This window comes from Gekko japonicus, unplaced genomic scaffold, assembly GCF_001447785.1.
Source record: "Gekko japonicus isolate JY-2015 unplaced genomic scaffold, Gekko_japonicus_V1.1 scaffold11, whole genome shotgun sequence".
NCBI lineage: Eukaryota > Metazoa > Chordata > Lepidosauria > Squamata > Gekkonidae > Gekko > Gekko japonicus.
This window is the reverse complement of record NW_015166418.1, coordinates 3,385,555-3,400,893: the sequence shown is the minus strand read 5'-3', so window position 1 is coordinate 3,400,893 and position 15,339 is coordinate 3,385,555. Positions and strand designations below refer to the sequence as shown.

The 15,339-nt window shown below is 45.6% G+C and overlaps 1 protein-coding gene across 1 annotated transcript in view; it reads right to left on the bottom strand.

The window, feature by feature from the left end:
- Window positions 1–2,518: 2,518 nt before the first annotated feature.
- CLDN11 (claudin 11) overlaps window positions 2,519–15,339 on the bottom strand; it is a 29,520-nt gene continuing 16,699 nt past the window's right edge. Inside the window, exon 3 of the mRNA XM_015411597.1 lies at window positions 2,519–3,637. Within this exon, the coding sequence (XP_015267083.1) occupies window positions 3,405–3,637 (233 nt within the window). The 3' untranslated portion in view covers window positions 2,519–3,404. The remainder of the gene's footprint in view (window positions 3,638–15,339) is intronic.

Genomic DNA, 15,339 nt, shown 5'->3' with positions numbered 1-15,339 from the left:
CCTTTGTGTTTGCAGAGAGCGCCCATTCCAATACAGCTGCTTCCTTCATAGGCCTGGCTCGGGACCTCCAAACATTTTGTGAATTGCCCTGGTGCCATGGTAGACTTATGACACCCACCACTGGCCGCAGGAGGAGGTTAAGTAGGAGCGGACAACCTGACAGCAAATCACCAGCTCAGCAGATGGTTGCTCTGATTGGGAAGTGACTCAGTGCCAGAATCTTTAAGGGACTAGGTGGAAGGAACTTTGTTTGCCTGGTGTGTCACTGGGTCCCTCCTGATCCAGTGGCAGCGACAGCACTTACAGAGGTGCTAAGGATGCCAGCCTCCAGGTAGGACTTGGGGATCCCCAGAATTGCAGCATTTCCAGACTACAGAATTACATCATCTCCAGACTATAGCATCTCCAGACTACAGAGATCAGTTGCCTGGCAGAAGAGGGATGCCAAGACCACGGCCATACAGCCCGGAAAATCTACAACAACTAAAGAAAAGGGATGCTTTGGAGGGTGGAGTCTATGGCACTGTACCCCACTGAGGTCCCTATCCTCCCCAGGCTCCACCCCCAAATCTCCAAGAGTTTCAAAGCCTGGAGTTTCCCAGTGGCCAGTGGGCACCTGGCAACCTAAGTGGTGGCAAAATGCAGCAAGGGGCAGGCCAGCATCTCTGACAAACTACCATGCTTGCTCAGAGAACAAGCCCCCCCCCAGCATAGGGGGAGGTCTAAGACCCTGATCTCTGTGCATCACTGTCCCACTCTGAATTGGCCCCACACATACCTGGGAAATGCAGAACTTCAGAATATGTGTCTCCACCCGCCCCGGGGATGTCCCGGAAGAAAACGCGTGACATGTATTTAGGCCCTAGAACAAAGTTTGAGTCCAGTGGCACCTTTAAGACCAACCAAGTTTTATTCAAGGTATGAACTTTTGTGGGCACACACGCTTCCTCAGATACAACGAAATGGAATTTACCAGTCCATACATATAGGCAGAGGGTGGGCAGTCACTGTGAAATGCTAAGAGTAATTAACCAAGACTCTTAGCATTTCACAATTAAGGATACATCAGTCTCCAATTTTGACATATTTATTTACTTCTTTGTGTTTCCCCTCAGAATTGAATCCAAACAAATGGTGACCATGTCAATTTAGCTTGTTATTCCTGTTAGGTCTTTGCATCTGTTCAAACATCTTCATTATGTTAAACGGTAACAATCTAAACTAAGCTTGTCATTCCTGAATCTGATACATATCTTCGTTGTATTGCATGCTAATTTACTGCCCACCCTCTGCCTATATGTGTGGACTGGTAAATTCCATTTAACTGTATCTGAGGAAGTGTGCATGCACACAAAAGCTCAAACCTTGAATAAAACTTTGTCGGTCTTAAAGGTGCCACTGGACTCAAACTTTGTTCTGCAGATTCAGGCCAACATGGCTACCCATTTGTATTTAGGCCCTGTTTCTCTTAGCCCAACCTACCTCACCCGAGGATGTTGAGGCAAAAATGGAGGAGAAACTGCAACTGGAGCTCCGTGAAGGAAAGGAGGGTTCAAAATATAATAGAACTGGAAATACAAAATGCGTGCTCGTTACGGATATCATACACAACCTGAACATTCGCTGCAACATTGTACACGAGCACTGGACAGGAATCCGAAACGTAGTCAAATGAGAGACACTTTATCAATGAGAGCTTGAGCCAGATTGGTTAACCAATCCCCATTTTGCAACTTCTCCCTCTGCTTGCCCTCTGAAATTTGTCTAAGTAGAGCAACGTTGCAGTCAGTGCTGAAGAGCCCATCTTTTCCCCGACCTCTTTACAGATTTCACATCCCAACAGTGATTGCTCTCAGATGCTCTCAAGACATGCTCAACCCCCCCCTTCCAGCCCTCTGAATGGGATCCATTGAGCAGAAAGTGGCATGCACAAAAACAACACACTCCACTATCACAAAGCCACACATCTGTGTGTTACACATTCCTCGGTGGCGCCCACATCTCACAATGCCAGTGCTTATTGTTTCTCTTTGGGGGGGGGATACAACGAGGAACTGTACCAGGGGCCTGTGATGTAATGCACACAAATGTTCTGCCAAGGAGCTGTGGAATGGCAGTCCACATTGCGAACATTGTGTCAGAGAGAGAGAATGAAGGGGGGGGGAAATATGAAATTAACACAACAATGGCAAAACTTTGTTTGCAGTCTGCTTGACTCCAAAGTCAACTCAGGACCAACACGTTCAATGTCCACTGGGCAATATCTAACCTTATCAGTGACCAACCAAAAGCTTATATCATAATAGCCAGAAATTCACTAGAATTTAAACAACAACAAAAATGACACAGTTTCCCCTCCCATAATGTTCTTATTTGCAGGGCAGAACTGATTGCCAATTGCCTAAGAAGAAAGCAAAATGAAAATTCGCAAAAAAAAAAAGAAAAAAGAAAAAAGGCTAACCTGGAAGAAAAGACATCTGGTGGCATAATGAGAAGGAAACAGACTAGTAATGTCAACATTTATTTCTGGATATTGTACAGTACTTCAGAACAAAGGCATCATCAGTATTCATTGGATTTTACTGAATTGGCATCTGATAGATTATAGGATACATTTTAGACAAGATCCACACCAATAGTGCATGTCAGAATACAAATTAATTGGAAAAAAGTAAAAAGGGGGGGGGAGTACATTTTAGCAACAAAACTGTACAAAAAAGGGGGGGAAGGGTGGTCTGGGGATTAGCCCCATTACTTATATTTAAGACTATGTACAAATGTTCTGTTATTTACCTTGTAATTAGAAACATTTGGCTGTGCCTCCTTCATACTGATGCGTTTAGGCAAAAACACTGTTACAAAAGTGATCAGATTCCTTTAAAAAGAGAACAGAGAAAGCAAAGAGAAACCCCCCTAATCTCATAAGAAGGGAAACATTTGTGCACATGGGACAATACAGTTTCTTCCTCCCCGTTTCATCATACGTTTGTCCCCACAACGGCCTTGAAACAGGGTGGGGGGGAAAGAAGAGATGGCAACTTAATGCTGGGGAAATTACAGATCATGCGGACAATTCAAAACAACCTGCACTTTTGTTAGCTCACTTTCTGAAGGAGAGAGAAAAGAAAAGGGATAAAAGGCCAGACCAGTGAATGCTTTTCAATAGTAATCATGAGCATAGGAGCATGGACAGCTGGACATATTCCGAGAATGGTCTGGTCTATTAAGGGAATCGTGCGGGTTTCATACTTTTACGATATCAGATTACTTGGGCTAGTTCAGCAACTCCTCGTCCAGGGATACGGCCACCTTGTGCATGAAGATGTAAGTGAATTCAACACACAAAGAAAACCCATCGACCCGTTTCAAAGCACTCGATGAAGGTACGAAGTCTCCAGAGTGTTTTATACGTGGGCGCTTTTAGCATGGGTGGGAGAGCTGGATCCTGAGGCGTAGTAGAAGCGGTTTTCGCCAAACGACTGCGCGTCTCCCGAGCAGCAGGCGATGATGCACCCACCAAAGAGGCAAAGAGCAGAACCGATCCAGCCCGTGTAGAGAGAGTATCCGAAGCTCATTATCATCGTCTCACGGTGAGCGCTTACGGGGAACCAAATCGTAGCCACGATGCCACACAGTGCTGGGGAAACAATGTATAGAAGATCACCACTCTACTTAGGAACATAAGGACATATGAGCAGGTTACCGATTCATCTAGTCTTGCATCCTTTTTTGTACAATTGCCAACCCTCTGTCTCCAGAAGGCTAACACCTCCCCCAGGTTTTTCCCCCCCACCTCAACATTCATATGCAGAGAGTCACAACCTTTGAACCTGGAGATTCCATTTAATCATCATGGCTAACAGCCATCTCAAGGAACTGATGGCACCCACAAGGTTTATCAGACACACTGAAGGCATTTAAACCAACTTAGCAAGTCAACTCGTTTTCAGTAACAATACAAAAGTTTTCGGGGAAGACTTTTCTGAGCAGACTTCACATGTAAGTTCTCACAGTATGGATGGAAGACAACAATACCACAACCTTGCTGAGGTTTAGCTAGTATAGGTCTGATCTACTCTTAGATGAGATCAGAGACTGCAACTCAGGTAGGAACTCTGGGGAACAGGGCATGACTTAACAGAATGGCATTACATGGCATGGCAGTGACTGGCGTACGTTACTTTCTAGTTGTTTGAAGTATTTCCTTTTCTGCTCCTCAACTTACTTGCCAACGCACTTCATTTGATATCTCCCCCTCCCCAGTTATTGTGAGAAGGGGAGAAGAATTAACCTGTTTCCACTCTCCCATGCTGTTCATAATTTTATAAATCTATTTGGATGCTTGACCTCATGACCTCATCTCGCCTACCTGCCCTCCCTGGACTTGTCAACCAGATGTGCAGTGGAAGTTCAATGCTTGGATCGTAATTTCTGAGCAGTAACGCAGTGCTGATTTGAATCAAGTCCCCACACCCCAGGGAATTACGTTCTATGCACAGAACTTTCACAGCAGGGCTGGTCAACAGGATGAGGGTGGACACATGAACACACATGAACACATGAAGCAGCCTTATACTGGTCAGTATTGTCTACCCAGACTGGCAGCAGCTCTCCAGTGTCTCAGGCAGAGGCCTTTCTCGTCACCTACTGCCTGTTCCTTTTTTAACTGGAGATGTCCGGGACTGAACTTGGGTCCCACTGCATGCAAAGCAGATGCTCTACCACAGAGCCACAGCCCTTCCCCTATGTGAACAGACCCTTTGAGTCATCTTTTCTTTCAGAACTAAAAAGTCCTTGAACACTTGAGTACACAGGAAAGATTATTTAATCCTTTGATGGCTTTTGGTTTCTTTCTTTTCCCAGTACCTTTTCCAGCTTTATGATACCCTTTTGAGGGATGGGGGCAGCCAGACCTATGTTCTGTATTGAAACGTGATGTACTCCTTGAAGCATCTCCCTTGGTAAAGTCTTCCGGGGTCAACAAAGAGCAGAATGCCGTTGTTCCTGTTGAAGGCCAAGGGAGGGCCCGTGGCCCAGTGACAGAGCATCTGCTTGGCGTGCTGGTGGTCCCAGGTTCAACCCATGGCATCTCCAGTTAAAAAGACCAGGCAGTAGGTGATGTAAAAGGCCTCTACCTGAGACCCCGGAGAGCTGCAGAACTTGATGGACCAATGGTCTGATTCAGTATAAGGCAGCTTCATGTACGTTCATGTGGAAGTCAATGCAACTCTTTAAAGACAAAGTTCAACAAGAGTTTGGCTAAAACTATGCTTTTAAAAAAAAATGGTTTCCACATCTGAGAAGCATCAGATTAACCAGTATTTTATCTTCTGCAGTGGGGGAGCTGCCCTGGATTCAGTTGTTGTTGCTATTGTAAGATGCCTCAAGGCAGTGTCAAAGCACTGGGGTTACAAGAGGAAGAAAAACATGAGGGGAAAGAAAACAAGAGAGAAGCTTTTTGGTTTAAAGCAACAAACACATGACAGAGCCTCCAGCCAGAGAGAGAATGCAAATTTATATTGCTGCACCTACTATAATGGAAATTATATTTGTATTGGGGAGGAGCATATGGAAGGTGATACGTTCAGAGAGTTTAAACCTGTTGGTTGAACACACAGGGCTCAACGCAGTCAAAATGAAGCATTTTCAGTCCTTAGCTCTTCCAGTGCTTAGTGTGCTTAGCTCTTCCAGTGCAAAATCAACAGAATTTCAAAAGCAGTTGACATTGGCCCAGTTGTGAGTTCAGTTCCATAAAACCTGCAGGGAAGATTTGGCCTCAGTCCGACATCTTGATCCATTTCTTAGAAGCAAAAGGCCCATGAATTTATAGTGTTATGAAACAGAGATGTGTCAGCCGAGGAAGCCATCTGGCTGTTCCTGTAAAAGCTCTTTTGTTGTACAAAGAAAAGCCTCCCACAATTATCTTTGTTCCCCCACTGCCACTGTGCTTCCTTCTAGAGAGCCAGTTTGGTGTAGTGGTTAAGTGCGCAGACTCTAATCTGGGAGCACCAGGTTTGATTCCCCACTCCTCCACTTGCAACTGCTGGATGACCTTGGGCAAGCCATAGCTCCGACAAGAGCTGTCCTTGTAAGGGCAGTTTTCTCAGAGCCTTCTCAGCCCCACCTACCTCACAGGGTGTCTGGTGTGGGGAGGGGAAGGGGAAGGAGTTTGTAAGCCACTCTGAGACTCTGAGTGAAGGGCAGGGTATAAATCCAATCTCCTCCACCACCTCCTCCTCCTCTTCTTCTTCTAGAACTTGTTAAAAATATTTCTGCCCCATAGATTACTACTTGACCCCTGATAAAAGCATACACCCTTGTGGCAAAAAAATAAATAAATCACATATGCAGTGGGCCAGGTAGAGAAATCTAAAGCTGTGTCTCTATTCTCCCATGAAGAGAGTTTTAGAGGGCAGCCATGTTTATCTGCAGGAGAACAGCTGTATGTAGGTATGTATGTATTTATTTATCGTCTCTATAGCCCGCCTTTCCCATGAGGAGGCTAAGGGCTGGTAACAACATTTCAACAATACAATAAATGTAATGAAAGATTTAAAACACAGTAATATACATTAAAATGATGGTCACAGTCCAAGGATAGAATTGGTTCGCTGTGAGAGATTCCCTGGCCCATTGATAATGGGTAAATGACAGCCAGCTGTTAATAAATGGGTGACAAGGACCTCAGGGAGGCCATAGATGGATGCCCGTTGCCTCAGCCACAGGCCTGGCAGAACAGCTCCGTTTAGGGTTACCAAATGTGCCCGGGGGGGCGGGTAACCCCCCGCTTTGGAGCCCCCGATCCCCGCCCTGGCGAGATTGGGGCCCGGGGGGAATCCCGCCCCCGAAGCTGCGTCACCAGAGGTGACGCAGCCACGTTGCCAACGTTGGGGGTGTGGCTGAGCTCGTCGGGGGGGGGGAAACCATATGTGTGTGCGTGTGCTGAACTCGAATCCATCCGTTCTCCCTGTTCACCTCTTGAGTCAAGTCTTGACCCTGAAAAGGTGGTAAGATCATGACTTGTTTTAGTTAGCCTTGCTTCTAGGAGCATGCGTAGTTTTAGAGGAACAGAATCCAACATGGACGGCTTCAAAAGGGAATTAGATAAGCATATGGAGCATTCCAATCCCAAAGAAGGGCAACGCCAAGGAATGTTCAAACTATCGCACAATTGCACTCATATCACACGCTAGCAAGGTCATGCTCAAGATCCTACAAGCTAGGCTTCAACAGTACGTGGATAGAGAACTACCAGAAGTACAAGCTGGGTTTCGAAGAGGTAGAGGAACTAGAGATCAAATTGCCAACATTCGCTGGATTATGGAGAAAGCAAGAGAGTACCAGAAAAATATCTACTTCTGCTTCATTGACTATGCTAAAGCTTTTGACTGTGTGGATCACAACAAACTATGGCAGGTCCTTAAAGAGATGGGAGTACCAGACCACCTCACATGTCTCTTGAGAAACCTGTATAAGGGCCAAGAAGCGACAGTTAGAACCGGATATGGAACAACTGATTGGTTCAGCATAGGAAAAGGAGTACGACAAGGATGTATATTGTCGCCTTGCTTATTTAATATATATGCAGAGTACATCATGCGAAATGCTGGCCTGGATGAATCACAAGCGGGAATTAAGATTGCTGGGGAAAAGATCAACAACCTCAGATATGCAGATGATACCACTCTAATGGCTGAAAGTGAAAAGGATCTAAAGAGCCTCTTGCTCAGAGTAAAAGAGGAGAGCGCAAAAGTGGGCTTGAAGCTCAACATCAAAAAAACTAAGATCATGGCATCCGGCCCCATCACTCCTTGGCAAATAGAAGGGGAAGTCGTGGAAGTAGTGACAGACTTCACGTTCCTGGGATCCCAGATCACCGCAGACTGTGACTGCAGCCATGAAATTAAAAGACGCCTGCTCCTTGGGAGGAAAGCGATGGCGAACCTAAACAGCATGATAAAAAGTAGAGACATCACCCTGCCAACAAAAGTCCGCATGGTCAAAGCAATGGTATTCCCAGTAGTCATGTATGGCTGTGAGAGTTGGACTATAAGGAAGGCCGAGCGCCGAAGAATAGATTCTTTTGAACTATGGTGCTGGAGAAGACTCTTGAGAGTCCCTTGGACTGCAAGAAGAACAAATCAGTCAATCCTCAAAGAAATCAACCCTGACTGTTCCCTGGAAGGCCAGATAATGAAACTGAAACTCAAATACTTTGGCCACCAAATGAGAAGGGAGCACTCACTGGAAAAGACCCTGATGCTGGGAAAGATTGAAGGTCAAAGAAGACGGGGACGGCAAAGGATGAGATGGTTAGACAGTGTCAGCGATGCAACGAACATGAAATTGAGCCAACTTCGGAGGACGGCGGAAGACAGGAGAGCCTGGCGGGAGATTGTCCATGGGGTCGCGAAGAGTCGGACTCGACTGTGCGACTGAACAACAACAAATGGAGCAGAGGTCCATCAGTGGCTATTAGCCACAAGGTATAGATAGGGGCTCTGGGGCAAGTGATGCTCTGTCATCTTGGTGCTTGGGGGGGTCAACAGTGGGAGGGCTTCTAATGTCCTGGCCCCACTGGTGGACCTCCTGATGGCACTGGTATTTCTGGCCACTGTGTGATACAGAGTGTTGGGCTAGATGGGTCTTTGGCCTGATCCAACATTGGCATCTCTTATGTTCTTACGTTCTTAACATCTCAATTCAGCTGCGGAGATTGCTGGTTGGCCTTGAACAAGTTGCTTTTTCGAATTTTCGGCTTCCCACTTATGACAGGAGAATCCAGCACTTTCTCATAAGCGCACTTATGTGTTTAAATGATATCAGGAAGAGATGAGGTATCCTTAGATGGTGTTTGAGGGAAGAGAAACTTTATACTAAAATTATACTGCATTGATCTCTAAAGGGAAAATGACAGTTCTCCACAAGTAAATTGAGATGTTTATACTTTGGGGTTATACTGACTGAAAACTAAAAGAACCAAGGAACCAGGTACCCCCTGGACAGCAGCTACACCATCTTAAAATGATTTGTGGATCACATTCCATGAGGGCCATTTTTATGCAGTAGATTTTAGTGCCTCAGCAGTAAAGCTGAACATTTCTTAAAAGATGATGTTTCTTTCACACATGCGCACACGCACACACACGCACCCAAAAGCCGCTCGTGTGGATCACTGAGGGCTTTTAGGTTTTAGCGTTTTAATCCTGAGGACTAGAAGCTTACTTTGTTATAAATGAACTTTTCAAGGTGTTGCCAAATTTAAAAAAACACACCAAAAAACAAAGACAGACTGTGGAGCCATTTAAAAATGTATTTAAAATGAGATGTTTTCTTAAACATCTCTTTTCCTATAGAAACTCGGTGGGAGCACCAGTGTTTAACCAGTGTTTTTTACTGGCCCGAACTTCCCCATTCCCTTTTACAAAGAATATTTTGCACACTCAGTGGGAGATTTCTCACTGCATGCGCCCTCAGCTGAAGAGAATGGAGGAGCATTGCTGTTTCCATCCATTCCGGTAATAGCCTCTGTTAAGTGTCCTTGGATTAAAAGGCAAGGAAGGGGACAGGCAGGAGAGAGATTAAGCAATTCTGAATGTTTGAGGGAGAATGCAACAATGGTTTCCTTCAAAGCATTGCTTATAGAAATAGGATATTTAGAATGTTTGAAAATATGAGCCCCTGTTATAGCAATTTCCAGGTGAGTACAGCTGTGGGCTGCTGGCAGGCTGTTCCTTTCTTAGGTTAATGGTTCAGATCAATCAATTAATGTTTCTCAAAGGGTTCTCAGCTTGTAGGAGATGGTTGCACAGTGGCTCTGTTGAAGCACCCTTAGAATTTGGGAAGGTAACCCACCCTCAATTAAAGGGAGGGGATAGGCGTGTATGAAAAAGAGCGGCTTTGAGTTTTGGAACACACACAGAGAAGCAACCGTAAGGTGGCCTGGGGCATCTTTGGGAGTCAAGATACCTCCACTTAGCAGGGTTGCCAACTCTAGCCTGGGAAATTCCTGGAGACCTGGGGCTGGTGCCTGTGGAGAGGAATTTGGGGAGGGGTTTCGCCTAGAAGCCCTAGTATACCTAGAGTTTGCCCTATGAAGATGCCATTTTCTGTAGGGTCTATGTAGTCTGGAGATCAGTTGTGTGAATCCAGGAGAACTCCAGGCCTCACCTGGAGGTGGGCAGCCCTAGTTTAAGGGTCTGCAACCGTTGTCAAAGGGATTGTTGAAAGTGAGTTGAAAGAGTCCTGTTTCCAACAATATGCCTCTTTCAAACTGCCTTTTGTTCTTTTTTGGAGGGGGGGGGATCAATGCACGAAAAACTCCACTTTGATTTGATGAGAGCATTGATGGGTTAGAGATCAAGGAGGGGCGACTGAGGGGCTGGAAGGGTGGAGTACCTGTATTATTGTCGTCAGAAACCTATTTTGAGCTGTCATCAAATCAGCCGGAAGAACTGAACTTACTATTTTCCTGGCAAGCTTTCAAGAGTTATTGTAAATTCCATGTTGGCTTTACTACGGCCTGTGGCAGATGGAAGGGCTGTCCCTGAGCGCTTTACCGTGGCCAGGGGATTTATTTATGTATTTAAAGATTTATACGCTGGATTCCCCGATGTTCAAACAGCAGCTTGAAGCTGCTTACAACAGAAGTAAAAATATACAATAAACTCACAGCTATCTCATCCAAAAAGTGTAATAAAACAACCAAGTAAAAATTCCATAATGTGTATTTGTTTTTGTTTGTTTTTTTAATCACAGCCATTATAAAAGAACAAGTCAACCCACAGGGGGGGAAAAATGCCTATAGAGGAAAAGACAGTAGTGAGGGAACCTGATGTACTTTGCTCAGGAGAGCATTCCTCAAAGTCAGGGGTCTCTTCCTGCAGGAGCGCACAGGAGCGGAGCTCCGGCAGTAAAGAGCCCAGGGGGCGGGCACATGCAACAAGCCCCACCCCCTGCTCCCAGCAGCCCTCAGTCAGAGCAAGAGGCAGCCAGGTAAGTTGCAGAGCTCCCCCCAGCCCCCCAGTCCAAAACAGTCCAGTGGCACCTTTAAGGCCAAGTTTTATTCAGGCACAAGCTTTCCCTCCTCTGCGAGGACAGATCTGCACATCCCCCCCCCCCAATAGCTAGCAATCCAAAACCGTCCAGTGGAGCCTGAGCGGTGGGTGTTGCCTTCTGACACACTTCCGGTGATTTCAGGGGGTGTGGCATATGCAAATAAGGTATGCTAATGCTAATGAGCTCCTGCACCTCTTTTTCTACGAAATTACCCCTGCTCAAAGTAGATTTCCAATTGGGGGAAAGGTTCACCTACGTATCCAATGGCTGAGGCCCAAACCGAAGGGGGAACGTAGTTTCTATAATCTCTCGTAACCATCTCAAACTCAGTGTGCCTAAGGCTGCACCCACATATTGCTGGATTTTGCCCAGTTGTTGGACTATAGCAGTAATCCACAACTGCATTGCAGAGCAATGGGGAGTTTTTTAAAGGTTACCCCCTGTGATGCATGAACATGTCACTGAGAGTTGGTTCAGGCACAACATGAATATTGGCCCTTAGATACTGCTGTACAGAATGTTGCTATTACTCTTGGGGGCATCAGCCCCGAAAAGTTCCTACAAACTGCGGAAGAGAGAGAAGAAGAAGTAAAGGCTGAAGGACTCTGAATTGTGCCTTTGAGAACTTTGGTTCTAGGGGATAAGAACATAAGAGATGTCAATGTTGGATCAGGCCAAAGGCCCATCCAGTCCAACACTCTGTATCCCACAGTGGCCAGAAATACCAGTGCCATCAGGAGGTCCACCAGTGGGGCCAGGACATTAGAAGCCCTCCCACTGTTGACCCCCCCCCCCCAAGCACCAAGATGACAGAGCATCACTTGCCCCAGAGTCCCTATCTATACTTTGTGGCTAATAGCCACTGATGGACCTCTGGGGGGGCACTGTTATTGGGCAATTAAATGTAACTGGGGATGGTTAAAAGGGTTGAAAGATTGACACAGTTCATAAGAAGTACAAAGATGAAAAGTCTGAATGAAGTATAAAAAGCTAGTTGGAGATCTCCTCTCTTGGGTTTTTAGTTAGTAGTGGGTTCTTTACTTTCTCCCTTATATGTAGCTTTCCCTTTCCCTTTTTTCTGTTCTAGTTTTTGTAGTGTTTAAAAAATCAATAAAAAATCCCCTCCGGGGGCTTTAAAAAGAAAAAGAAAAGAATGTTGCTATTACTCTTCATAGTTAAAAAAAAAAAATTAGCCATTCCTCCTCCTTGTAATCTTCATCAGTGGACCCAGAAATATTGCAAGTACTGTATCAGGATATGATACGAGAGTGGGGAGAAAGAAGGGGAAGGGCTTTGAACAAGGTGTTGAAACTGGATTTGGGAGCAGACAGCAGTTTAAGGTCGTGTATCACATGGTCAGACAAAGAGGGGTATATGATTTTGAAAGCAGAGTGCTGGATAGATTAAAGGGTGCCGTAGTTGTGGATGGTTCCAGGTGGTCAGCCGTGTTGGTCTGAAGCAGTAGAACAAATTCAGAGTCTAGTGGCACCTTTAAGACCAACAAAAGTTTATTCAAGGTATGAGCTTTTGTGTGCATGCACACTTTTTCCAAGTACACTGGAATGGAAGATAGAGTTCAAACTTATAGACAGATGCTGATTTGTTGTGGATGATTAGAACATGCAGCAGAATTCTTCCCAGGTGGGGCTGACAGGAAGGGTCGTGTTTTTGGAAAATTGTAAAAGGAGAATAAACATTTACCGGTGACACACTGAACAGGAAGAGCAAAAGAGAGAGAACATTCGGAAAAAAAAACCCCAAACCTTCCTGCCTATTCTACAGGGTGGATTATGATGATGGGGGGGGGATGTTTGGGAGGAAATAAATTAACTTGTGTATAGACAAGTCAAATGCAGTTGTGGATTACTGCTATAGTCCAACAACTGGGCAAAATCCAGCAATATGTGGATGCAGCCAGTTTATGCAAACAAGAGAAGTGTTGTGAATCATTCAGAAATGGTAGGGCAAGTCACTCTGCCACTTTTAGTTCTTGTTTGGCCCCTTCCTGCTTCTCTCTCAAAGTCCACCTCCACATACAAACAAACTTTCCGATACCCTGTGCATTCATTCCCACTGCACATATTTAGGTTTAATTCCAGTAGGGAAGGTGTGTGTGCACGTGCTCATGAAAGGCTTCACAGGGGGGGGAAAGAAAGAACAGAGTTGTTTGAAGTCATTGGGTGTCTGAGGACCATGGAGTTGAAGAACTGAAGGTCATAGGCAGGTGCTGTAGTTGATAGATTGTAAAATTTAGAGACATTCTCTTATATTTTAGAGACATTCTCTTATATTTAACAGTGTTAAGGAACTGGTAGTTTGAGGACTTGCCCTAAAAGCACATGACCTTAACTAGTTCTAGAGCTAGACTTAGGGCTGAAATACACATTGCGTCTGACATAAATCAGGTCACGACTGTCTAATCTGACTCTCAGCCACATGTTCATGGGAGGTACTATTCTTTAAAAGCCTCTCAGCTGCTCTGCACAGCTCTCAATAGAGCCCAAGGAAGGAACAAGCAGGCCCCCCCCCCGGGCTGTTTCTAGTAGTGAAAATGCCCTGGGAGGGAAGCCTGTGAAGCCCTACTTGTCCCTCACAACATTGAGACCCTGGCAGTCATCATCTCTGGGAAAGAAGACAATGTGGTCCTTCCTGCCTGTTCCATCTGTAGGGCCGTACTGATGGAAGAAGGGGGAGAGGGCAATTTTTGCCTGAGGGCTGCCAAGGCCCCAGTTTTCCTGTAGAGTTCCCAGTGATTCCTAGAGCTATCATTTGTTATTTCCAGGTAGTTCTAGGAATTGCCAAGAGCTCTGTGGTAGGAATCTCATTTAAATAGACAGTGCCCTGTTTTTATTTTTAATTTTTAATAATTTTCTCCCAAGACCCTGGCCCCCACAACACTCCTGCTAGTTGCCAGGAACTGCCAGGAATTGGATACAATACAAGAGTTTGGGGTTGGATCCGATTTACCATTTAGCTCATCACAGGGATTTTATCAAATGCAAGAAGCCTTCCCTGATGTAGAAGTGGAAGACCTTGTGGAATTATTAACTATTAGTTAAATGAGTTCTTGTTAACTTTTAGGAATGAGGGGAAGATATTTCTTTTTACCTAGGTCTTTAGATCATTTTTACCCACTTTTTTTTTTACTGCTGATTTTACCAGTTACTTTACTGCTGAGAATTTTGTTGGGATTTTATCAGTTGTTTTAACCGTTTTACCTCAGATCGTCTAGAACTTTCTTTAGCACTCTTTTTCCCTCCTCTGTCACGAAAGTTCCACCTTCCTCTAAATTTTCAAAGCCAGCCATAGTTTCAGCATTGCGTCTGCACTGGTGTTCTTCCTAACCATCATTACAGCCAATCCGAAGTTGGCAAGCATGCTTCAGACCATGCATACAAACTAGGGTTTGGAGCGCCTCAACATGGTTAGCCAAGATGCTTGTGATGACATAATGTTGATGAGCTCTGAAATGCAAGGGAAGGTAACATTTGTACAAGCCAAGAGTAGAGTGGGAGGGAGGAATTTTGTAGCGCTGCCAACTCCAGATTGAGAAATTCCTGGAGATTTGGGGGTAGAGTCTGTCATCCCCCTACAGCTACCTTTTCCCCACCATACCACTGGAGGGCTGGTGGGGGGGACTTTTTTTTTAAAATGCATGCTCTGTTGCCTATGCAAATGCCTCTCAGTTCGTGGCAGCACTGACAGGGAAGCAGAGGATCCACACCATGTGGGAAGCATCCCACGACTGCACTATACAATGCTTTTTAAACATCCCCATTTTTATCAGATCAGCACAAACCATCTGTGGCTTTATTGCCTGAATTTCCTGAATTGCAGACAACGTGAAGTCCCTGCTGCGGCTGGACACGTCTCTGGTAGCCTCTGGCAAGTGGGCAAGCGTGCATGGCATCCACTATAATGAGGCATGATGTCAGCGCTGGCCGCCGAGGGAGAAGGCCGACCGCAGGGCAGGGCAACACAAAGAGGCCAGTCTCTGCCCAGCCGTCCTCCGCCTCCCCCTCAGCTAAACAAACTGGTGAAAACAAGACACCAAGGCCTGTTGTTACGAGATGAGGAGGCCTCAAGAATATGCAGGTGCTGGCTGAGACTGTAAAGCTCATTGTTATCGGGGCGATACTGGCTGTGTCTTCCACCTCGCTGGGAAGAAAGAAAAATACACCAATGTGAGAGCAGCTCAGACCGATATAAGTGAAGCATGCCTCACAGAGTGGAGCCATGGAGGGCACGTGGGGACACGTCTCTGCCTTTAGACTTTTGGCC